Consider the following 27,289-nt stretch of genomic DNA (forward strand, 5'->3'; position numbering starts at 1 on the left):
CAAGACAAAACCTTATTAAAATCGGTTTACTGTCTGTCCGTCCGTCCGTCTGTCTGTCTGTTACACCTTATATCTCAGAAACGGTTACCCCTATTGATACAAAATTTAGTTGAAAGTGGGACCTGTGAACCCCATTGCATGCAGAGAGTAACATAGTTGCATGTTAAGTTCAAGGGTGGATCCCCATATATGTAAAAGGGGGATGTAAATCTTTTTTCACCGAAAATAGTCAGGTAGGATATCAAATGAAAGGGCACCATTAGTACTTCACGATCCCGATTTTGATTTTGACATTGGTTGCAAAAGGGAAGAGCGCCGGGTTTCGAAACAGGTCAGTCACTTCAACGACCCATAATTGGAAACTACCGAACCGAACTATCTGAAAAAATATGGTGGTCCAGGCACATGATATCGAAGCCTCAAAATAATCACCATACCGATACTGGTTTGAATGAAGTTAATAATAATATATTACCATATTTATTATAAGTATATTTTTTAGGGTTGTTTTGGATAGTCCAAGGGTAGTATAGGTCTCAGGGCGAAACGTGGATTGGTACCCACGACCGAGCATAAAACCTGGGAAACGCCTGCTGAACCAACACCAACACTTTTACTACCAAACCCTATCTCTACCTCCACGTGGTGACCGCTTGGAGTTCTTTCTTAACGAAAAGCCGGAGAAGAATGAAGATGAGTCTCCCACGCCTAAAAACGGGGCAAATTGTACCAACTGGTCCTCCAGGTTGGGAGTTGGATAAGGCTGACAACCCTACACGGAAAACGGAAGTTACGAAGCCACAACAGCAGGCTCGGACTGGGCGGATAACACAACGACGAACCCGGCAACAAAGGAATAATGATTTGCGCATTTTCTCATTGAAGGTGCGCTCCCTGTATAGAGATGGAGCTGCCAAGCAGCTAGCCGATACCCTGTCCCAATATAGGACTGATATAACAGCGTTACAGGAGATGCGTTGGACAGGGCTAGGTTTCCTGGAGAAGAATCGCTACACCATAAATTATAGTGATCATCCAGTAAACTATGAGCTCGGAGTAGGTTTCTTAGTCAGCCAAAAAATGAAACCTGCTGTTATCAGCTTTGAAAACATAAACGAACGGCTATGCACTCCGCTTTTGCGAGGCAAATTTAGAAATATAAGCCTCATTAACGTTCACGCCCCTATAGAGGAGATTGAAGAGTCGGAGAATGACACCTTCTACGAGGCAGTAGAACGAGCCCTCGAAGCCTGTCCCAGATATGATATCAAGATCATACTTGGAAATTTTAACAGCCAAGTAGGAACGGAGTCCGTATTCAGGCGATACGTTAGCTCCCATAGCTTACATCAAAATACAAATGATAGCGCACTGCGGATTATTCAATTAGCAGTGTCACACGAAACGGTTGTTGGAAGTACTTGGTTTGTGCGGAAAGCGGTCCACAAACATACGTGGGCCTCTCCAGGTGGAACCACTTTCAACCAAATTGACCATGTCTTGATTGAACGCCGCCACCTCTCAGCTTTGATGAATGTCAGAACATATAGGGGACCAATATAAACTCGGATCACTATCTCGTTGGCATGGTGCTCCGAGCTCGAATAACAATACCACCTAGAATCCCCTCTGACAATCAGGTGAGAGTTAACACTGAAGCCATCCACAACACAGCCCTCCGCAACACCTATAAGATGGAAATGGATGCCGCAATAATTGCAATCAACAGAGATCCTGGAGATGAACCATCAACAAATGATCTTCACAACCACCTGAAGAACGTTATCATAAAGACGGCCACAAACATACTTGGCCCCAGCCGCAAAAAGAGTCGGAACGACTGGTTTGGAAGAATGCTGCATACCGAGTAATGTTGCATTTTCGAAGGGCACATGCGGAGATTTATCACGAACTCCGGCGAGCGGAGAAGCGACTTTACAGACAGAAAAAGTATGCCTGGGAGAACCGACAGGTCTGTGAACTCGAAAAGTACAGGGAGCAATCGCACCAGGCGCGGAAGTTTTATCAACAAGTCAGCAGGATGAAGCCTTACACATCTCGATGTTCATCCTGCCGAGACAAAGAGGGAAATTTGATTTCCGATAGAATGGACATATTGGAGCGATGAGTTGAGTACTTTGATGAACTACTGAACAACCAGAACATCGGCGAGTTGGAGGTCCCGCCAACTGAACACCACGTACAAATACTGCCACCACCAAGTATTGAAGAAGCAGTCCGTGCAATTCATCGGCTTAAAAATCATAAGCCGCCAGCAGCCGATGGAATTACAGACGAATTGGTTAAATGTGGAGGCGACCAATTACACCAAGTGCTTCATCAACTTGTGCTCAAGATGTGGGACAGCGAATCAATGCCTGACGATTGGCAAAGAACCATTATCTGTCTCATACATAACAAGTCGAGAAGCCGGAAGCTAGACGCTTCACAGCAACGTCAGCATCGAAAACCAACCAACCAACAACATCAAACCGCACTGGTCAAACGGGTACAATAAAAATAGGAGACTATAACTTTGAGACCGTTGATAATTTCTCCTATCTAGGGTCGAAAATCACAACCGATAACAGCTACGATGATGAAATCCGCGCACGGTTGTTGTCAGCCAACAGATACTATTTCAGCTTACAAAAACTGTTCTGCTCGAAACATCTCACCATAGGGTCAAAGCTCTTACTACACAAGACTATGATCTTGTCAGTCATCATGTATTCCTCGGAGACTTGAGTTCTTAGCAAGAAAAATTGCGAAACCTTGGCCGCGTTCGAGAGAAGAATACTTCAAAGAATTTTTGGCCCCTACATTAGGATGGACGATTCCGTAGCCTACATAACGACGATATCGATGAGCGATACCATGACCGTCCGGTCGTGAATAAAATCCGACTCAATAGGTTACGATGGGCGGGTCACTTACTGCTTTGGATTTCCCAAAGCACCAAAAGGTGTTCAACTATACAATAAATGGAATTATATCTTGTGGAAACAGATTGAATTAAAATTTGAATTGAGTTGTATTGTTCTATAGTCGTCTTTCTAGGCTCATCGCTTCCATCTCATCACTGTTACTTCTAAACCAAGTGATGTTAGTGTTGAGATAATTGCATTTCCAGGTTTTAAACAAGGCAACGAACGCCGATCTAGCGCTGTTAATGCGCCGAGCTAGATCTACTCTTTTGCCACCGTCGGCAGAAACCACACTTCTTAAATATACAAATTGATCGACGCCTTCGATGCTCTGGGAGGGTGCAATAACCCTTCAGATTGAGCACCTTGGTTTTGTTGGTGTTTATCTTCAGTCTAATTCCACTTATCTCTCTTTCAAAGTCTAGAGCCATTTGGCCAAGGTCCTTGACTCAGTAGGAGAGAAAACAGATGGCTTCAGCGTAGTCGAGTTGTTTGAGGAAAGATACCATAGTCCATTGAATTCTTCCACGTCCACCGGACAAGACAACATGAGGAACGTCACCGATACGAAGAAATAATATCGCTGACAAGTTCTCTGGAATGCCCATTCGATGTAGAGCACTCCAGATACATTCCCGCTGTCGAAAGTTTTTTTCGAAATCGATGAAGAGCAAGTGAAGTGAAGATCTACATTTCGTGTATTGTTTCAAAATAGTCCATAAAGCATTGATGTGAGCAATACAGGGGAAGAGGAGCCAAAATCAGCCTGTTCTCTGTCGATCAAGCATTCGAAGTGTTCTTCATGCGTTCCACGATTATTTTAGCTAGTATCTTTGCAACGGCGGGGAGCACGCAGATACACTTCCACATGTTACACTCAAAACGGAAGCCGTCCGTAGGAATCTTAACGATCATCCCCTTCTTCCACTCTCTGGGAAGGGTCTCGGATTCTCAGGTAACGTGTAGAAATAGCAGATTCACAGAAACTGGAAGTGCAACGATAAATAACTCTGAAGGAGACCGTCGATTCCAGTAGCTTTACTCCATTTGAGTGCATTAATGGCCGAAATGATTTCTATTCTGCTTGGAAGAACAGTCCGTATCAGCATGTAAATGTGACTAGCTATTTCATCCGCAAGAGGAGGAACCTCACCGGATGTGATACGGTTACTATGGTAAAGTGTTCTTTCCACCTCTCAGTTGTTCATTACCGCGGATGAGAAAGCGACCATTAACGTCCTGCACAGGACCATCGAAAGATCTGCGACCACATGTAAGCTCTTTCGTGATGCGGTATACATTTTTAAAATCATTGCGATCTACAGCATCTTCTGCTTCTCTCGATAGTACAACAACAAATTCTCTCTTGTCACTGTGCACACTACGCTGAACTTCTCGGGATTTCGGGTCAGTAGAGCCTTCAACCTCTTCCGTTCATCGATCCGCTTCCATGTTTCCGCAGTCAGCCAAATCTTATGAGGTTCCTTCGAGACGTGACCAACGACCTGCGTAAGACCCGAGAAACGAGCATTTTTTTATGGTGGCACAATGATCATCGATTTTCCGATCAGCAGGCTTTCCCACTGTCGAGAGACCTGGGAGGCCGCAGCTCTGCAACCCTATGAGAAGTGACGGACGCAATACACAAGCGAACGTAAGTAACTATCCGATGACGATCCCTTTCGAGGCGGTGGAAGCTGCAGAAATCCACAAACCTTTCACCATTATCATTACGGGCGCCAAGATCGTGCTTTCCCATCACATGTCAGAGCGAACAAGATGTTGACAGAGGCAACCATGGCATCCATATCACCCATCAAAATCACAATGTCACATTCAGGAAGCCTCTCCTGAACTGCGTATAATTGCTCGTAAAAAGCATCCTCCCCTACCATATCAGAAGTCTCCCTTGGTGGTGCACTTTACAATTGTGATGCTCCTTAAACTGGACCGGAATTTCGCAGAAGTCTATCAGAATGCGGTTTCCAGGTCAACAGAGCGCATCTTGCGGTAGCTGTCAGAAACAATCCAACACCGGATTCGCATCTGCTACCACTCAAATTTGCAGAGTACAAAAACATAATGCCATAAGAATAAGAGGAATTCTCTCCCGAGTTCCACTATCTTAGTTCGCTTAGGTCCAGAATGTCCAGCTCACATCATTGGAACTCTCGCTCAAGTTGAAGAAAGCAAATATTGTGGGGGCCCTGTCGAAGAACGTGCGCACATTCCAGAAACCAATCATAGTCCGTTTACGATAGTCAAAGGTTGTAGCCGTGAGTAAATATTCTTTTAAAAAAAATAAAATTAGGAGGTAGAATGGCTCTTAAAGTCCTTACAACACTTTAATCACTGAAACAAGTATTTACTCTTCCTAAAAAAAAGTTTTCACTTACCTGCGGATATAGAGGCTCCACGGCAATGCTACAATCCGCTTGTAGAAAAATCTCTGCATTTGAATTACTTGCGCTCGATCCGATGCAAACAACAATCTCCCCATATGATTGCATGATACTCAACATTTCACGGGTTGCTTCTGCAGAACAATCCGTGAATAATGACACTTGTAACGGGACATTATCAACCTTTTCCAAATGCGGTCGAATATTCTTGATACCTCTCGGTAACTTTGCACGATTCGACATATCGAAATTTATAGGAGCGCTTTGTTCCGTACTGTCTGTAAGAATGCTCAGTGAACGGCAGTTTTCTTCCAAAGCAGAGTCTTCGGATTGATGTTGTTCATTTTGGAAATTAGTGGAATCATTGCGTTCTAGGGAGTTTTCGGTGGTAACGCTTAACATGTTGCAGTCTTGATTTGATATAGCACCGGGAGCTGATGAGCTGAGAGTCTTTGACGATTCCAACCCAGTTGATGGAAGCAAACAGTTCATTTCAGAGTCTATGGCATTGTCGTCAATTTTATTCTGACTGGTATTTCGGAAATCGAATTTTTCAGAGTTTTTAGGCGAATGAGGATTCGAAACGGAATCATCACTAAGCAAAGAAATATGACAATTCCATCCTGACTCCAATCCGAGCTTCTCTGAAAATACTCTTGAACGCAATTCATTTTCTTTGCTGAAGTGTACGAAACGTATGCATGCGCGCTCCAATCGTTCTACTAAATGGACAATATCAGTTTGCGCTTGATATTGCATTGTTATCATTCCAATGAATACTTGATGACATTGCATTTCGAAGCAGCCTTCGACATCAGCCACATCTTCATCTTTCGCATCGGAGAACAAAAGTGAATCGGTACTAATAGAATGGCTCAACTTTGTATGACCCTCGAAATCGCAGTGTGACTTATCGACGTGCTGCATGCGATATTTGGATTCCGGTGGTAGTTCTAAATACGCAATTCCATCGTTGTTCGATCCACTTAATGAGCCGCAGATACCGTGGCGGAGAGGTCTGTATGAAAACGCTGTACAATACGCTGTCAAAGCACTCCTTTGATAGAAATCCTGGGCACGTTTCCGATCCTGAGGTCCCAGTGGTCTTAAATCCTTTCCATCCCAAAAATCATCGCAGCAATCGAGGATAATGTCCGCAGTTCCTTGTGTGAAAAGTGACAAATATCCACCCGGCGATTCACGCATTATCACTGACAGAGAGTGAGGGAATGGAACTTTCACTTTTGATGAAATTTGCAAGGACCGAGCGAAGCGAATATCACGACGAACGACTTCAGGTTGCTGAGGACAATAAACTGAGTATTCGAGTTTCTAGTCGAGGAACAGGAAACCTACCAAATGTCGATATGTTGCAAGCTGCCCTTCCAATGCAAATATATCGGTCGCGTGTGTTGTAAATCCAATCTGTTTCGCTAATTCACAAAGACATCGGCTGAAATTTACGCAGAGGTTTCTCTTTCAACGTCAGTAAATAAAAGAAAATGTTTTGTTTTGTGGTTCAACATAAAAAGAACTTTCAAGCGATAGCAACAAGTCTTTTGTTGTTTTGATTGATTAGCATTTCACCTTTCTGAGAAAAATAAGACAAGTAAAAAATTTAACAAAATTCTAGGGCCTATGCCTTTGGGAACGACAATGAAATCCATGCTGACTTGTATGATTGGTTGATTAATGACGGTTAATGTGGATTACAAAAACGAGGACAAAAGCGTATTGAATGTAACGATGAAATGAGATAGTAAAATGTTTATCAAGTTTTAGTTTTTAACTGCATGCTTTCTTCTATTCAATCAACATTTGAACAAGGAGAAAAATTTTATGGAAAAACAATCGCAAAATTCAAAAATATATGAGGGAATAAGGAACTCGCCCAAAATCAAAAACCATTCAAAAAAAAAAGAAAAACCAAAAACGGGAAGACTCAAGCCTACCCATAATTCATTTAACCTCGTTGAATTGACAACTGGAGATGAATATGAAATTCAGTCTTACAGAAAAGCTACCTACCTACTGGAAATTGATTACTTTGATTTTTATGAAGAATAATTTAGCATCGATACCAATTGCCTCTGTCAAAACCGACAACAGAGAAAAGCACTTGGCCACGACCCCCAATTGCCTAGTCTAATCTGTCTTTTACCCTCAAGAGGCGCATGCCTATAGTTGATTGGTCAATTTTAAAATTATGCTACAGTTTTGGATCTCACAATAACCGTGTATAGTTAGGAAAATAATTTTTAGAATCGGCAATTTACTGGTTCCCTTCGAAAATAAACTCTATTCAAAGTAAACAAGGCAATTCTTCATTAGAAGAAACACAATTTTAGGAAGTAGCAAAATATAGTTGCCGCAAAAAAGTTTTGGAAAAAACGACCAAACAAAAATTCCAATTGCACCTGTTTCAAATATGGACTGGTTTACGAGATTTACAGGCATCAAATACATGCAGCGCTTCCCTGAATAAGAATACACAAAAATGGACACCCCACGATAAAGACTGAGCAGGCCAAGAATCATCAAAAACAAGCAATTTGGAAAACCTTGAGAGGCTAAAATAAACCAACTTTGCCAACGCTGCACTAAACAGTGAAACATCTTTCAAGAAAGCTACGTCCAGACCAGACGGTTCATGAGCGTGAACTCTAGTTAAATGACAACAGAATAGTTTTCAAAAATAAGAGCTGTCAGCTTTTTACAGAACAAGGCTTTAGTCAAAGACCTGGGATCTAATTCGAGGCTTTTGCTCCAGTTACCAACATTGACTAGTTAAGCCGCTGATTCGGAATTACTGTGTATAATACAGTGTAGTCCCACATTTGATGTGACTGAAATGAGAAGCACGGAAACCCTTGTCGGAGACTTAACCTACATTTCTGGGACCACTAGATCTCGTATTAGACTTGACAATCAATCTAAGAGAATTTAGATGGCAATAATTATTCAATGATCAAAGGATTGAAAACAAGGCGATAAAATTCCGCTTCAGGTCAGAAAGGGCAGACGAATCAGTGTTCCTCTTCATGACTGTAGTTCCACAAGTGATAAATTCAATATGAAATATTATGTTAAGCATTACATCTTACTTTTTTCCATGCTTTACTTTATGGGTAAAGTCTAATATACCTAGATCAACATTTTCCCAGATTTTTTGTAGTTTTTAAAGTAGCTTTCATTGGGGTTACCCAATGGTTACTAGTCATTTATATTCAAATTAAGTTAAGAAGTTACCAGGTCTGTCCAAAAAAATCGTCACAAAAAAACTTGGTTAATAACACAGTGTTTTCGTAGTTCACCTGCAACGGAAGGGGGAAAAAGCAACGCGTTTCCATTAAATTTGGTATGAAGTTAGGAAACACATTTACCGAAATTTTCACATGCCGTAAATAGCTTTGGAGGGTAAAAGTTTCACTCATTCACAGTGAAAACACAAACAATCTTCTTTCAGAATACCCAACAGTTTCCTCTGGTGTTACTGTGGCCCAAGTAAATGAGGCGTTCAAATTGTCGTCAAAATATTCACAAAGTGAGGGAAAGAATGGCAAATGGCGATGAAAACTTCTTGAAAACTATTGCTACTACATGGGCTGAAAGCAAGCGTTACTTAGCTAAATTGTTTATGAACAAATTATAGTCGCTAGGGGTCAAGTCTGGAGAATATGGCGGGTGAGTAATCAATTTAAATCGCAATTGATCCAATTTGGCCATCGCTTTCAAGGACGTGTGTGACGGTGTGTTATCTTGATGGTACAGAATTGTTTACTTCGCCATATGGAGCTATCTTCTATTTATTTCGTCGTTCAATTTGTCCAATATTGCTGCATAACACTCTTCTATAACGGTTCAGGTAACCGATGAAGATCATGTCATCCATTCATGTTTCATCCATCCTCATAAAACGTCGAAAAAAATGCAGTCGATTACGTTTTGGTTGACCGTCAACAAATATTGCACCCATTGCGCGGATACCATTTCCGTGTCCAAGACATCGGATAAAATGTATCCATCACACTTTTGAGATGTCAATCCTTCAAAACGAATCGATTCACTTGATCTATGATTTCCGCATTCATAACCTCTTTTACCTTTACAGAATGAGATGCATGTTCTGTACGTGTACATTTCATTTTAAATTCACCAAACCACCAATAAACTGTTGCTCTGAAGAGCAGTTGTTTGCGAGTTTTTCCTATCAAAAAACCATGTTTGACCAAAATGCGATATTCCGGTTTTTCCATTTTCTTCACAAAAGGGAAGGCAACGACACGTAATCGAATGAACGAAATGGCATGAGTAATAACAGATTAGTAACAGATAAACCTCTCGAAACGAATCATCTTAATTTTCTAACAGCGCCTCCTATAGAAAAATCCCGGAAGTCTTAGCCCGTTTAGTACTGGAGATGAGGCGTGCGTAATAAGTGCAATGTAGAAACAACGGCTCAATCAGAACAATGGAAGAATGGCACCGCTACACGATCGAAAAAAAATCGCTAAATGAAATCTTAGGTAAAAGTCATGCTCACGAAAAGGCATTGTCTACCACAAATTTCTTTTTAGGGGTGAAACAATCATGTCCGTTATGTTGAGGTCTTAAGACATTTGGGAGAAACTGTAAGAAAGAAGAGGTCTGAGACGTGGACAAGCGGGGTGATATACCACGATCTCCCCCTATGCATTTTTCGCTCTTCAGTCATGTTTTTTGAACGACAAACACGACGACAGTCATTCCCGAGTTCCCTGATCTGGCCAAAGAAGACTTTTTCGTGTTTGCAAAAATGTATATTCCCATGATAGGAGAAAGGTTTGACAATATTGAGGCCATTAACAAAGAATCTCTAGAAAGCTGAAGAGCATTCCTGAAAGACTTCCAGAGGACCGTCCTGTAATGGAAACGGTTCCGGATACCATGTCCCCAAAAGGAGCACCACTTCGTTCTGTAACTATTACTTGTTAAAAATAAATTTATATAAAGAAAGTCCCGAAATTTTTCGATAAGCCCTCGTAAGTAAATTTTAGCTTACTAGAATGGCAGGCGGGTTTTGTATAAAACGAAGAGTTATTTAGTTGCTGCCAGTCTATTTATTGTGCTCTAAGGGAAAACTTAAATGAAACAAAGAATCAAAAAAATAAGCGGTCATGCATGAAGCACAACAACCCAGCAAAGCAGATGATGTAATCGGATGAAGTGCACCTTCAGTTGATAATGTTGCTTCTCCTCAAATAAAAGACATTTGTAACTTTTGATCGTTCTCAGCGTAAAGTCATGGATTTGGATGGATACTCTCGTGACTCATAATACTAAAGCATGTGTCTCAATCGACGCGGGTTGGCAAACCCCGATCATGTCGAGCAATAATTCTTAACGTATGCACGTCGTTAAGACTTAAACAAATTACTCGCTAAAATAAAGACGGAGGAACTTGCCAGTGAACTTCAAAAGAGACAGGACAATATCTACGCTCTACAAGAAACTCGGTAGTGTACTGCTACGAATTGCAAGATCCGTAGTCACGGGAAAAGTGGCTATAAGCTCCTCCTTCTATCTCTAATAGCTTCATCAATGCGGTTAAAGATGCAGAATGAATTTTTGTTGATCCCATGATTCATTTTTCTACACCACAAACACACCGATCCGATGCTAAGGAAGACGTTTTCTGGCAGATACTCGATACAAACATCTGAGCCTGCCGATGACTATATCATTGTTGCAAGTGACTTCAGTGATCATTATGGCGTAAAGACAGACGGTAACCAGTGCAATGGGAGTAAAGACATACACAATGAAGGTAGCGATCGTACTCGTATAGTACGAAGAAAAATGTATTTGGCTTGTTATTGATTTTTTTGCATAATATACCAGCACATTCCTCAGTGTTGGCTAAACAGCGGGGTGGCAGAAAACCCCCTCTGTTCTAAGAGGTCTGATTTTTACTTATTCCATAAGTCTTTCTCTGGTTAGCTTGTAAACCAACTTCTAAGTCGATTCCTCTGTTAGAATACATTTGAGAGCTTATTGAAAAAGACGCCTCGTTGTGTACGTGAAAATAGAGAAACATGCTATAACCAAATACTTCTATTTGAAAGGCCAAATCGAAAAAGAAATGGATTGGATACTGAAAGACTCTTCTCCGTGATATTCAGCAGTCAAACAGTAAGTTTCTGAGATTAAAAAAGGTAACACGAGCACTGTTGACCTTGAGGTCAGCACTGTCTAAGAAAAGTTATAAAATCGTAATCATAGTAGATGCTATAGCTGAGGCAACTGGAATATGCGCAGTTCATATATATTTTACATGAAAATTTCGGCATGAAGAAGCTCTCTGCATTTGTTAACGCTCGGCCAGAAAACTGTTTTGATCACGAATTTGGCACCCTACAACCGAAAATGCGGAGCATTTTTGCGTAGATTTATAACTATGGATGAAACTTAAGTTCACCACTACAACAATCGCTGGGGCATCGTACTTCAAATGATATGACCCTTTAAGACCACTGTTGTCTTCGTATCTAGGGAGTCAAACGATTATCCGTTCACAAGACTTTCATTTTTAATAACAACTTAGATCTTAGCTATGAGGGGTGGGGCAGCGTCGAGATTTCTTTTGCCAAAAACTGTCAAAGAAGCGGCAAAAACTGATGTAATAGTTTGTCGGAGAGATTCTTTTTGTGAACAGCACCATTGATGAAAACAAACAAATGAGCATTGTGTTCATTTCCGACGGAGATATGCTGGCTTGTTGAGACTCTCATCCGACCTCAACCCATTGTTTATTTTGCCAACGAATTTCGGATTCATACGGAAAGTCTTCGCTTCCATCCCCCGCAAACATGCCTTCGGCCAGTTCCACCCGTTGTTGGTGATGCACTCGAAAAACTCCTCGTCAATCGAAAAACAGAGCTCTTTCTGTCCCGCAGTAAGCGTTTTTGGAACCAATTCGCACACAGCTTATGCATCAATTAGTCTTCGTATAGCATTTGACAAACATTCTCTTTGTTAAAGTTGAGCTCTGTTTGCAACGTCAACTGAAACCCCAAAACGCACTAGCGCAGACAAATTCTACCACTTGGAACTTGAAACTTGCTAAACACTTTGTATAATTATTGGGTGTTTATGCCAAGTTTTTAAATACCCACCAAGGCCGTCAGCTCAAGGATGTTATTGCCATTTATCGTATATGGGCAAACTCTTCTCACCTTTCTTTAAGTGGTTCCATTAAAATGCTGCATCGGTCTTAGGAGAAGTATTAATCCAGAAACTTACTTCAAGAGAAACGGGATGGCAAATCATTCTGATTATAAGAAAAAATACACAAGGCCTGATTTTCTCAAGAGTATAGTAATAGTGAATCCATATACATGTAGTACACAAGAGATAACTGCAAAGGGCCTAAAATAAGTATGGGAAACTGGGAAAACGAGCGGAAAGATAACAAATAATTAAGACAAATGAGTAAACTTGCAGAATAAGACCAATCCACAAAAGATTGAAGCCGTCATATTAGGGGCAAAAAAAGAAAACTAATAAATTCACTAGAATATATTGCTAAAGGATCGAGACATCTATACTGGCATTTTTTTATAAGTTAGAACATCAACAGGGTCACCATATTTGAGTAGAACCGGGCTTCTGAAACTGCCTAACCTCCGTTTGTCCTTAAGCCTCAATAGACAATGCTTATGACTTGCGCTATAAGCTATTCTAAGCAAATTTCGACAAAGCAAAAGTACAAATTATCGTTCTTCAAGCGGATGAAAATAACAACTTATCGAAAAAGCCAGAAAAGAAAATTTGTTAGCAAAAGAAAAACGGAAAAAACTACAAAAAAAACTGGTTGATGTTAATGTCATAAGCATGTTCGTAGTGCCTCCAGTGGATAATATCCGAAAGGTCTTCTGAGTCCCGAGCTCGTTTTGATCCTTTTTTGAAGGTATAAGAACTAATGATTATTTTCTCATTACTTGGCAGCATACTTTCGTTTTTTTAAAAAACACTCACTTGTGTTCGCTAGTACTATGACGTTTAATTAGAAAGCACAATTGGCAGGATTTTCAAAAATTCTGTACGATTTTTGGCTTTGAGCCTTTCACCATAGGCAGCAAAAGGTTACAATAAAGTTTATAAACTACATATTCGTTGGTAGTGAATTTTCCGCACCTCAAAACGGAAACAATAATCAGACTAGTCCTCCAACGATAGTTTGAAGGCACCGTCATAGTGAAAAAGGAATTCAAGCCAAACATCCGACAGAAGAGAGTGACTATTTCTACGACAATCTAGAAGGACCTTTCAATCCACTGACACCAAAGTAACACTTGGCAACTTTAACGCGAAAGTTGGGAATGAGGAAACACAGTAGAAAAAGCGGTGGTCCCAGTCTCTATGATACATTGAATGACCACGATAAACGCCTCATTGATTTCACATGTAGCAAAAATTTAATAAAATATCGACATACTGCCCACGCAAACGCATCCATAAAGAGAATAAGATTTGTGTAGGTAGGTACAAGGTTCCAATCTGCAATCAACTTCAGTCAAACAAATACTGGAGAGGTGTTGGGTATTTAATATTGACGATCACCAAATATTTGTGGATTTTAAGCAAACATACTTGTCCTTGATTAACAAACGACCCAAGTCAAGATCAACAACAACTTGACAAACTCATTTAAAACAGAAAAAGGACTACAGGAAGCTGACGGACTGATACCACTTTTATTCAATCTGGCCAAAATTACGCTGTTCTACAAATCCAACCAAATAATGGCCTACGCGATCATATCGCGATCCTTTCAAATTCGCAAAAAAAAATGTATAACCCTGAACAAGACCGCAAATGAAGTTAGCCAGCAAATCGCAGAACAGAATATAAATAATGTCGCAAACCAGAAAAAGGAAGCCCATCAGACAAAACATCACAGTCGACCAATATAATATATATAGAAAATTTAGAGAGCTTTACGTACCTAGGAACAATGCACAGGGAAATGCCATGTTGGAGGCAGATGATAGTCAGGCATTGAAGAAAGGCTCCAAGCATTAATGGAACTAATGGCCAGCACTAAGATAGTTGAGGTGCAAAACCTGCAGGGAGTGGGCGCCAGAGTAATTTGTCCAAAGAAAACGTTCTTTAAACCAATGGATAAGCACACCGGTATATTTCCAACCCCTAAAGGATCTATAGCAGGCAGAGCATTGCTACTCTGACCGACAGCCAAGCAACTATGGACCAACCAGGAGAACTCTAAGCTGGTATAGGAATGCCTTAATATATTAATAGGTCTAGATACTTTGGGTTCCAATTTACATTGAGTTAGAATGAAATGAGGCAGCGAATGCGCTATGGAAATGGAAAGAGGCTCATAGCTTCGACGACAAAGAATGCACACGAACGGCTGACAGAACTGTACTGGGCAAACTTACTATGAATGGGACAGTCTACGGTGCTAATGGGGAGATACGAACCCAAGCGCTCGAAGTATTGTTTAAACCTCACCAAGAAGAGCCTTAAGATCATAGTAGGAATACTCGCTCGCCATTCTAGGCTAAATTATCACCTGGCGAAGCTACGAATCTATGAAGACGCTGCCTACAGCCTCATAAATGTTCTGGGGCAAAGTACAGGTGTTAAAATTCCTGTCGGTTGGAGACATAATCAACATATTATAGTGTGTAAATATACTATAACAGGCAAAATTGTAGCTTTCATTATATACATTGCGCAACAAAAGTTTACGTTCACCCTAAAATTTACGAGTTTTGAACTTTCCAATTTTTTTTTTTTTTGAAGAGCTGACTCGTACGAGACGAACGAAAACACACCCCACACCATCCAAACGCCTCGTAGTTTCGTTGCATTGAACCTAGTTCAAGAAAATATACTATAATTTTCTCTTGATTGTGAATGCCAACTTCCTCCAAACTATGCACTCTTCAGTAGCGATCATAGAAAGATCTTGATGGCCCAAAGGGTATGAATGGCGCGCATTTTCATCATTTGGAACTGTTAATGTAGCGAGTGCCGCAACGAAAATGAATTGCAGTGATTACATTTGCATCGAAAAACGAAAACCTCTTCCGAATCTCAAGCGTTTTCGACATATTTGTTTGATTTACCAGAAAAGTAACACCACCATCTTATGTAGCCGTGCGACTAAAACTTGATTTCAAACGGATAAGTGCACCCGGCTGGCCGATATCACCTCCTAACGGAACCTATGAAGAAATCTTGTGTGCAAAATGTACCCAAACAATAAACAGTACGAGTCAGCTGAGGAGCTCAAAGCTGCCATATTCACAAATTTAGTTGGCTGCCTGAAAGATGGTATTTTTACATCAATTGGGGATCACGCATTAACATCTTAGTTGTTATTTTTTATTATTATTTCACATTAAAAAAGTAGATTTTTTCAAGTAGACGTAAACTTTTATCACACCAGCGTTTTTAGTTCAAATCAAATGAAAACTTGTGTACAGCGTTTTTTCAGAACGCTTTAAATCAAAAAAATATTTTTGTACTTTAAAACAAATGGCAAATTCCAAAACTCGCAAGTTTAAGGGTGGAAGAAAGCTTTGGTCGCGCAGTGTATATGATTGCCACTCACCCCTTCGTGGAGGATACCACGTCAACTACGCCTACGTCACATCGTTTTTTGATCGCTGCACCGCGTAGCCGGCAGTGGAGTTGCCCTTCTTAACGTGTATCGTGTACTATCTATTGCCATTTCCGCCTTCTCATCACATCGTCCATAACTACCCTGTGTGCGATTTATTTTCGAAATAGTATCAGACCAGCGTTCTCCGATGCCACGTTGCAGACAAGTCTAAACTGAAGCTTGGAGCTTTTGAGTAACAGTGAAATCGCTTTCCATGTGCCACTCCCATATAACAACATAGAAAGAACAATACCACAGAACAGTCTCAACAGGTGTTAAGATAATTACATTTCTTCGATGCTGTGCCAATTAATGCAGATAAGGAGAGTACGATGACCCGTCAGACTGAGGACCTTTGTTTTTTTTTGTGTTTATCTTCAGTCCTACTCTATTTTCCTCTCTCTCCAAATCCAGAACCATTGGTCATAATTCATGACTCGAAGAAAGAATCAACAGATGAGCAGAGATCAGCGCAGTTGCGATGTTTGTGGAAGGATGTCATGGTCGTTCGAACTACGTCATATCCTCCGGACAAAACAGCATCAAAAATGTCACCGATAACAAGAAGAAATTATATCGGTGACAAAATAAAACCCTGGTGGACTCTGGTTTGGACGTTAAATTCATCTGGAATTTTAACTCCAGATCGGAACCAGCCTGCTCTCTCCATCAAGCTTAGACACTCTAACGAAAGTCTCGGATTTCCAGGATTTCCGTATTAGTGAAAGTAGCAGATCTGCAGGCACAAATTCCCTCTAGTCACCGCGCACACTACTTTAAACTTCCCGGGGTTTAGCATGATAACAGAGCTCGCAGGACCCAATAGAGCCTTCAAAGCCTTCCATTCATCAATCCACTTGCACGACTCCGCAGTCAGCTAAATTTTGTGACGCTCCGCCGGGATGTGACTGACGACCTGCGTAACACCAGAAGAAACAGTCTTTGTGATGGCGGCTCGGAGTATCTGCAATCAGCAAGATAATGTTTCCCCACCATATATCCTAGCAAGGTGTTGTTAGATTCCACCTTTGACATTCACATCGCCTTTTACGATCACAGTATCACCTATAGGAAGTCTCTCCTGAACTGCACGTAAATACTCATAGAAAACATTCCTCTCCATATCGAAAACCTTTAAGCCTGAACCAGCTCCCAAATCAATAAAAAGCATCAGCGCAAGATTCGCTTTAATTCTCGTTCAAGTTGGTGAAAGTGAGCATTGTGGTGACCCTCGATACTGTTGCCGAGAAGCACGCACACATTCCAGAAGCCAATCATAAGCCTCTTTGGCCAAAGGTAGTAGCTGTAAGGTCAATTCATATCCGAGAGACGTTGTTGGCGTAACGGTAGTAGTAGAGTATCTAAGTTTGCAGGTTGTTATCCTACAAATTTCTATCCCTTTTAATCGCCTTTCACAACAAACAAGGAAGACTTTGAATATAATGTTAAACCCTAACACATCAAACGCAATTTTCCTTGGCAATATTAATTATTATTACTGACACTGAACTAGCGAGAAAGTTTAGCAAATCTGACAAAATTAGCAGACGCATTCAATTAGCAAAAAAGATGTTCTATTCTGTCTTGGTAATTTTAAAGGCCAGCTCCATACGCAGGATTACAAGACTCCACATCTAAAATCAATTGTAAGTCCTTATACTTTAGAGGCGACACATCCCCGCTCACGCAAGCCTTTAACAATATACTGAATGGCTAGACAATAATTGCGTGAGGAATTCTTAGGAATTGGAAAACGTAATCGCAGGATCGAAACTTTTGTAGGCAATACTTTTTAAGGTCAAGAAGAATACAGCATAGATGTTAAATAAATGTCCGTCAAAAATTCTTCCGTGGATTCTTCTCTGAAACGCAACTGTTTTTCTTGGCTGTCGGCAACTGTGCGCCAGTTTCGGTTTTGTGGGTTGTAATTTTCAACCCTAAATAGGAGAAATTATCGACGATTCCAAAGTTGTATTCTCCCACTTTTATTCTTCTCAGTTGACCAGTGCTATTGTTGTTTTTTTTGTTTTTGGTGATGACATTGCCACCATGTATCCCGTCTTACCTTCATTAATGTGCAGCCCAAGATCTCGGAACAAGGGCCGCCTATTCAATCTTGATGAAGGTAGATTGTACATCTCGGGTTGTTCTTCCCATAACATCGATATTATCAACGTCGTAATTGAGTAGATTTTAGGAGCATGATGCCTCTCGTATTTACATCAGCAGCACGGATCACTTTTTCCAGGCCCTCGCCACAAAGACATCCGCTTGTCTTACGTTGTTGTTGATGGTGAAAAGTCTCCAGAGTGATCCTGCTACTTTATTTGGTCTTGCACATCGGCTAGGGTTAGCCAAGTCAGTCTTATCAATTTAGTTGGGATACCGAATTGTCTTATGACCATGTTCAGTTTTACCCTGGCTATGGTATCATCAGTAGCCTTGAGGCCTAGGAAAAGATGGCCGAACTAAAGGCCATATTCCAACAGTATTTCCATCGATTTTAACAATATTTCCATCGATTCCAACAATATTTCCATTGATTGACGCGCATGGTACTCAGCAACGTGATACCTCTATAACTGCTGCACTAGATAATATCCCCGTTTTTATGTATGGGATAAGTCGTAAGTTATTAAGCATTGTTTCGCGGTCCCACTGAACATAAGTTCATGAACCGCTTAATATAGTTGGTCACCTCCATATTTAACCAATTCGGTTGTAATTCCATTCACTCCTGGAGACTTATGATTTTTATGCCGATGCACTGCATGGACCCTTTTTCCTGCTTAGTCGTGCCAGCATTTCTCCGTCGTCTTTAGTTGACGGGGCTGCAAACCTCCCCGATATTCTGACTATTGAGCAGTTCATCAAAATACCCAACTCTTGATCTCGGCAGAGACTCTAGGTTGTCGGAAATCAAATTTCCCTCTTTCCCTCGGCAGGATGAACATCGAGGTGTGTAAGGCTTCATCCTGCTCACTTGTTCGGAAATATCCGCGTCTGGTACTGTTGCTCCCTGCACGTCCCCAAAAATGTAGAGAAGTGCAAACACAATTACTATGCGCTACACATTTCGACAAAATAGTAGTATCTATTGCAGGTGTTTGCAAGTAGTAAGCCGATAAAAAAAATGACCGAGCAAAAACCATTACAAAGTGGTGGTAAAAGAAAATGTAGGACAAAAAATGTCCCCACACTTCATACTGATCATAAAATCAAGGATAACTGCGTTGGAAGTAATCAAAAGAGTGTGGTTCGTCGATGATGAGGGAATCCATGTTTCCACTAGGACAGTTCGGAAGAGATTAGCCGATTAGTGGCCAACCTGCCAAAAGACCACATCTTATCCACGCCCTGAAAAAGAAGCATCTGGAATGGAATGGCTAGGACCATGATTATGGCCTATATTTTCAGGCAAGGGCATGGAGCACCTGTACATCGTAGAGGGGAGCATAAGGTAAGACCAATATAAGCAACTATTAGAACAGCTTAAAGAACGGTTCCATGGTGAAGAACAATGCATTTTTATGTACAATTTGGCACCGTGGTATAAAACCAGGATTGCTATTGCCTTCATGACCAAAAAAGAACCTTACCGTTCTGCTCTAACCGACATAAACCCCACAGAGAGCATATGGGACCTAACCAAACGGGCAATCCCCAAAGAAGGGTTGGTTCGTCTAAATGATACAATAGAGCCTTTTAAAATCGATATTTTGGTAAACCAAATTTAGGTGGCTCCAAAAACTAAAGCCGAAAATTATTTTACTGAAACTAATATAGTTGGAAGTACAATCGAATCGATGTGGATAAGGAAACGGAGTTAAAGAATTATTCTAGACGTTGATGAAATCAAAATGTCGTGCTCTCACTATAAGCAATAAATCTGGGAAATGAGGAAGAGAAGCATCAACCTTCTACCACTCGAAAAAAATCCCGATTGACAGGGAAAAAGAGGAGGAAAATTACTGTGTAAACCTTACTTACTTTCGACTTTGGTCCCGGATTTTTAGTAAGAAATATAGGAGAAAAATTATTTGCATATTTGTATTAAAATTCTTAACTTTTATAATCAAATCTAAACTACTCATACGGGAGAAATGCCTTTGGCGGGAAATATTACAAAAATATCCGAGCAAGTCTACGAAGTTTTGAATGTCGTGATAAAAACCAAGTTAAAATGGAATAAAATTTGAAATGAGTTGATGCCTAAAACAGCACCTAAAATAATTTAGTTTTTTTCTACCTAGTATGTAAATGAAATGGCTTGGATGTGAATCTAACATTAAATGCGCTGATGAATATTACAAAAATATAAGAAAAATAGCCTAAAACCCCTACAGTAAAACCAACATTAAAAAGAACAGAAAGGGAACCAGAGCAGAAATCCAACACAAAATCGTACACATAAAAGACACATTACAGCATGAATTCAACATGGAACATGTATATCCATTGAAAACCAAAAATATCATGAAAACAAAGTAAATAAAAACACTAAATGTACTTCCTTTATACAACTGTAAGCTGAAAAATGGAGAAAGATATCTCGATTAAAATAGTACTTCAATATTCAGGAGAGGATTACATCAAATAAGGTTTTGAGTGTGTTGTCGAAAGACTTAATGGTAAGTGGAGACATATTATCGTATTAATGTACATTTCGAAATAATATTATTCACTGGAAACACCAATTTCCCATTTTTATTCTTTTATACATACCCATGCATAAAGCAATTAAGACTGGACTCAATAATCGCATACCGATTGGTTACGGGAACTAAATCTTTATCGAGCATAGCGACGGCCGTTACGTGGCCGCAAAATTGTGCGTAATGAGCGTGAGTTAAAGGGCTACACGTGTTGAGGAGAATCGCTAGACCTGAGGTGAAACAATAGTTAATAGGACAATCAGACACCATTTAAACGCTAAAACTTTGAAGACGAAATCAATTATGTTTTGGTTTTAACTATTAAATGATTATATCGTGCAATTTGATCTACGCGTACTAACCTAATGGTTTTAACGATGTAATATGATTCTTCCACTCATGATCATCGAACTCCAGTTTGAACGGACACTGCTGATTTGGAGTTAAATCCAGTACTTCTGCAACAATTCCGGACTTTTCACTGTTATGTTCAGTTTGTGGTGCAGTAGGAGGTGGCGGCACGACATCATCATCAGAATTCTCTTCACTGGACTCCATTTCTTTTTCATCCGCATTATGGAGAAAGAAAACTTTCTCGGCTGTTGGATTGGGCCATGATAAAATTCCCTTTTTATCAACACAGCACAAAGCCGTTATCGAGCCTAATACTTGCACAACGTTTGCACTACGACCAAGCAAATCACTCGATCCATACCACAAGGAAATCCATGAAGCTAAAACTTGACGACGCGGCAATGAAATGTTTTCGAGGTCGTAGTTTGGTGAATCGAAATCTTCATTAAAGGATTTCTCCACATCATCTTGGGAGTGTGGAGTATATTCACGCATGAGTAAGAAGGTTTCTAGACGTGCTATGCCCCAGAGGTTGACCGCAATCCACATTATCGGGAAAATGAGTGGCAAAATTGGAATAATTGTGGCAATGGGTCCGTCTACATATAGTTCGATCCAATGTTTGGTCATTTTTTCTGAAAAAAAAAAGATATACATATTATATTATTTCCTTATAGATGACAACAAATGAAATTTAGGGTCAGTTTTTTCTTAACTAAACAAAAGCATGTCCGGATAGTTGAGTGGTTAGAGCACAAGGCTGTCGTACGGAAGGTCGGGGTTCAACTCTCACTGGTGGCAGTGGGATTTGTATCGGGATTTGACATCGGATACCAGTCGACTCAGCTGTGAATGAGTACCTGAGTCAAATCAGGGTCTCGGGCGAGCGCAATGCTGATCACATTATCTCCTATAAGGTACTATAATCCTGTAGTGTACCGTTACGGTCTTGAATGAAGTGCTCTAACACACTTCAAGGCCCTGATCCAATATGAATTGTTGCGCCAACGATTATTATTATTAAACAAAAGCGGTATCCTTCGCAACAAAGCAAAATAATACTGGAACGTATCAAATAACCGCAGAAACTTAATTCAGGTGCTGAGTGATCTCCCACAAATTTCGCAAAAAGGACTAAATGACGCTAGAGAAGACACTGAACACAACCCAACCCGTTGTCCGGAATCTCCATACAACCGGATACAGTGAAAAGGAAGGCGTAGTATTCATTCCATTTGTCGTGCCAAGAAAGATGGACATTTCATGGTGCAGATAATTCGGCACGTTGCGAGACCCAAAGTGCCAGACACGGCCGATGAAAATAGAAACGTAGTAACGCTTTTCAACTGGGAGAATATCCCAAGTTGGCGGAAAACAACGGGATGCAAGCGTCTCAAATATTACTGTATTGCACCCAATAAAGACTTGTAGTAGAAAACTAACTGACTTCATGCACAGAAAAACACCTTCTGATCAGATATTATCTTTGTGACAGCAGGGAGGACTGCAGATACGCCAACAATCGTCACGCACAAGATGGGTGCTCTTCGTTGGAATTTTGACAATCATCCCCTTGTTGTTGTGTGTTGACGATCATCCCCTTCTTCCACTCTTTAGTAAACATCCCGGAGTCCCAGGATCCCGGATCCAGGAATAAGTGGAAAAACAGATCTGCAGAAACTGCAGGCGCAGCGATAAATTACTCTGCAGAGAGCCGTCGAACCCAGTGGCTTTACTCCTTTTGAGTGCATTGATGGCCAGGATAATTTTTCTTCTGTTTGGAGAAACAGTCCACATCCACATGTTATGGTGACTAACCATTTCATCAACAAGAAGTGGAAATTCACCAGATGCTAGATAGCTCTTCTACTGTCGAGAGATAACTGCATCATACAAACGGTCGATCTTGAATTTGGGGGTCGCAGGTCTCAAATCCTACGAGAAGTGGCGAATGCAACACACAAGCGAAGGTAGACAATCCAGACGGGGATCCCTTTCGAGACCAATGTCCCAAACCCCCCTTAAGTTCATCCTAGCACCACCACCAATTGCAGCAATATAGGCTATAATATAGAGCTTCATCCTACCAAGTTTGGTGAAAATTGCACTATTACTAATAAAGTTATAATAGTTCAAAGTTGTCGCTTCTTTGCAAATTCAAGACTATGAATGTCAATATCATCCGAAAGTGGATACTCCTACGTACTAATGGGGCAAATGTACACTCAAATGTCTTTATATAAGAAATACACAAGAAATACAAAGCCTTTCAGACCTGAAGCGCCCAACTTCCGGTTTCCCGACTTGTTTCTCCTTGTCACTGTCACACGTGACATTCAGCGTCCGGTGCTGTTAGTTTTCTTAGCGTCTCATAATAAAGCCGATTCCGAGCAACTTGTTCAAACTGGGATGGTCGCCTCATACAACACAATCTGGGACTGAATCTGAACAAAACAGAATTTTGAACAATCAACCCCAATGAAACAGGCACGATCACTGTCAATGGCAGCGACCTGCCGAGAACTGAATAACTGAAAATATTTCGAATCAATGTTACACACACATAGTGAATTGCGATATGAAATTGCTTCGCGGAGCAACGCAACTTGAATGAACTGGGGTTCCCCAACTGACGTTCTTTGTGATCGACGCATCAACGAACAACTTAAATCTAAATTTTACGCTTGTCCATCCTGTCGCCCTCTATGGATCCGAGTGCCGATCGACTGTCAAAACTCCGCCTCGCGGTAATGAAGACTAAAACTTTGGACCGATGAAGTAATGTGCAATGGTCACATCCAAAATGAGGACAGATCGGCGTGGGGTTGCGGGAGAGACTTCTTCGAAGGTATGATCATGTAATTCGTGCTGACGAGAGCTCACTTACAAAGATTGGTCTTAGCATCGAATTCGATAGGAAACAACCAAAGAGCCGACCGATACAACAATGGCTTGATATACAAGATGGTGATTTGAGAGCCTCTCGACTAATGCTAGGGAAAAAACGGTCCTTTAGTGACCATGACTTACATTTCATTATTTAAAGGAATCTGCGGGTCAAATTTCAACCGCGACAGCCTAGTGCTAACCACTGAGCTATCCGGACACAAGCGAAAATTTACCGGTAAAAATGTTCGTTGAGCTCTCAGCTTGGACATAAACTTGCTTGGATTACCTATTATGGTTCCCCGGGAGATGCTATTTAATTCGGACAGCACCAACTCGAGCATGGGTTCCTCGCAGAATTCCAATATACTTGTAGAAATCTGTCTCGGTTATAGCTTGGATGGGGAGTCACCAATTTTATGTCGAACATGCGGCTCGTGATGGCCTTTGCGGATAACTTGGATTCGACACTTGTCTAATCCAGACTCCATCCGAATATCACGGCTGAACATGTCTTCTATTCGTAGACTTCTAAGGTGGTTATCAGTACCAGCCAGTACAGCAAGTGTATCAGCTCGCACTTAGCACGTAGACCATACTTCATTGCGAAACCGCACCCTCTATCATCATTCAGTAGCCATGAAAGGGGGTTCAGTGCGATGCAAAACCAAAGGTGACTCAACGAATCCCCTGGAAGATGCCTCGCCTTATACGGATGGATTCTGAGGTGTTGGTACCCCCAGAGGAACGCACTGATAAGGTGCTATCCCACCCTTCCATGATTGTCGTCAAAAACTATTAGTTTCGGATCAATGCGATGCAGATGTAGGACATCGATTAGCCAGGTGTGCGGGACACTGTCAATCGTTTTGGCATAAACGATATAGCTAATAAATATATTTCTTTGGCCTCTAGTTACTTGTCCCAAAACTAATGACTCGATAATGAATTGCTCTTTCCAACTCTTTGATACGGACAAAATGGTCTGGAGGTACGCATTGATCCTTCCACTAATAATAGACGTTATGAATTTTTAGTGTACGTCGTGCCAGAAGACAATGATTTCATTCACATATACCACATCAGAAAAGAGCTTGATGGCCCCGTGAAGCAAATCAACGGACGATTTCTCATCCACGATGATGAACAACTGAAAAGATGGAAAGAACACTTTACCAGGATTTTTAACCGTATAAGATCCTAGGAGGTTCCCATTCTTGTGGATGAAATGGCTAGTCACTGTAATATGCGGATACGGAGTGTTCCTCCAAGCAGAAGGAAAATCATTTCGGCCATCAATGCACTCAAATGGACTAAAGCTGAGCTTGACGGTCTCCCCACAGAGTTAGTTATCGCTACACCTGCAGCCACTACAGATATGCTGCTCAATCAAAGACCTTTCCCAGAGAGTGGAAGAAGGGGATGATCAACAATATTCCAAAGAAGGGGACCCGTTTTGAGTGTGACAATTGTAGGGGTATCTCCGTGCTCCCTGTCTTTGCAAAGAACGCATTAAAGAACATCTCGAAAGCTTAATTGACGGATAGCAGGCTGGTTTCCGCTTCGGATCCTCCTGCATTGACCACATCATTTTGGAATAGTACGCGGAGTTTAGAACTTCACTGCGCCTACTCTTCATCGATTGATTATCAGAACGACATATGATGGCGCTAAATGTCACGTGCTACACCGAGGTAAAATTTTGGAGAATTTTGAGGTTCAAAGCAGAGTCCGCCTGGGTTGCATCCTGTCACCGATATTATTTCTTCTTGTTATCGGTGACGTTTTTCATGCTACCTTGTCCAGAGAACTTGGAGGAATTCACTGGACAATGATATCTTTCATTAACCAGCCCGACTACACTGATGACATCTGTCTGCTCTCTCACCGGGTAGTGGACCGACAAATGGCTCTGGATTTGGAAAGAAAGGCAAATAGAGTTGGACTGCAGATAAACACCGAGAAAACCAAGGTTCTCAGTTTGACGGGTCATCAAACTTTAAGTAATCCAATTACTTTTTTATTTTAATAATCCGTTAAGTAATTAACACCACTTCTCATTTCAACAATCCTTATAAATATTTAAGATATTTTTAAATTAACAATTCATATGTTGTTTTCATTAATGTACACTTAACATTCTTTTTAATTCAACGAACTCAAAAAGACTTCTCTGCTCAATTCCCAACTTGATGATTAAATTTTAGTGACAGGTCTCAAAAAACAAAATTACTCATCGCACACTTTTCTGAGATCTTCCACTCCATTGGCGTGCTACGCAAAGTGGATAGATCCGCACCATCTATTCGCTCGCACTCGCAACATTCGAAATAAATTTCTCGAATGCTGCGAATCCTGCCGCGCCACATCACTCCGCCCCCAGATGAAACCTAGGGGTTTCAGCGACTGATCCCCGAACTTCGTTCGCCGTTAATCCACAAAGCGGACACGACGTTGCTTCGGGGCGCACGCGGGTTTCAGCCTGGACAAAGAGACCGCCTTCTTGTGACCACCGATCTCGAGCTGGAAGAAATGTTCTCCCCGCTCGAGAACGCGGTACGGGCCCTCATATGGAGGCTGCAGCGGCTTCCGGACGGCATCCGTCCTGATCAAGTCGCTCTGGCTGCGTCGGCTCCCGGAGGGCACCCAGGCGATCCTCGCTTGCGTCTCCGGTTCCTTGGAGGAACTGGCAGCGACGGCCGACCAGGTTCAGGAGGTGTACGTACGCCCAACCTTGGCGGCCGTTCAACCACCGTCGGATGAGGTGGGTGAATTGAGGCGCGAGATTGCTGCATTAACAGCCAGTATGGCCGAGATGAGGGCGACGTTGGACGCTCAGCGTTCGAGCGCCAGATCGCGAGCACGCTCGCGGTCTGCCATCCGAAAAGGGCGCTCTCACTCGCAACATTCGAAATAAATTTCTCGAATGCTGCGAATCCTGCCGCGCCACAAACTCTCCTTATTTGCATTCAGAGCACCGAAAGCGTCGATCAATTTGTAAATTTAGGAAACGTGGTTTCTGTCGACAGTGGCACCAAACTAAATCTCGTCCGACGCATTAACAGCTCTAGATCAGCTTTCGCTAACTTTTCTAAAATCTGTAAATGCCGTTATCTCAACACCAAGATTAACTTGTAACTTTCCGTTTTGCTATATGGGGGTAGCATATGGAAAGAGAACTCCCTAAACTCTCAAAAGCTCCAAGCTTTGGTCAATACCTATTTACGTTGTTTCATCAGAGTACACTGGCCTGACACTATCTCAAATGAAGAACTTGTTCGGCGCACAGGCCTGACACTCGCACGCGATATGATCGGAAGACGAAAGTGGCAATGGATCGGTCACGCATTAAGGAGAGGTGACAATTGCATTGCGGGCTATGTCATGCAG

At 41.4% G+C, this 27,289-nt stretch overlaps 1 protein-coding gene across 3 annotated transcripts in view; it reads right to left on the reverse strand.

Annotated features, from left to right (window-relative positions):
• The window catches only part of LOC119656482 (transmembrane protein 94), a 34,478-nt gene that overhangs the window by 2,308 nt on the left and 4,881 nt on the right, over window positions 1-27,289 (reverse strand). Inside the window, exons 4-8 of one of the 3 annotated variants that reach the window (XM_038062804.1) lie at window positions 21,022-21,648; window positions 20,772-20,889; window positions 19,995-20,000; window positions 6,686-6,782; window positions 5,324-6,631 (exon numbers count right to left, since the gene is read on the reverse strand). In XM_038062804.1, coding sequence (XP_037918732.1) covers window positions 5,324-6,631; window positions 6,686-6,782; window positions 19,995-20,000; window positions 20,772-20,889; window positions 21,022-21,648 — 2,156 coding nt within the window. Of the gene's footprint in view, window positions 1-5,323; window positions 6,632-6,685; window positions 6,783-19,994; window positions 20,001-20,729; window positions 20,890-21,021; window positions 21,649-27,289 lie in introns of all 3 variants that reach the window. The other 2 variants (XM_038062803.1, XM_038062806.1) reach the window with 2 other exon arrangements.

Source organism: Hermetia illucens, chromosome 5 (assembly GCF_905115235.1).
Source record: "Hermetia illucens chromosome 5, iHerIll2.2.curated.20191125, whole genome shotgun sequence".
Classification (NCBI taxonomy): Eukaryota; Metazoa; Arthropoda; class Insecta; order Diptera; family Stratiomyidae; genus Hermetia; species Hermetia illucens.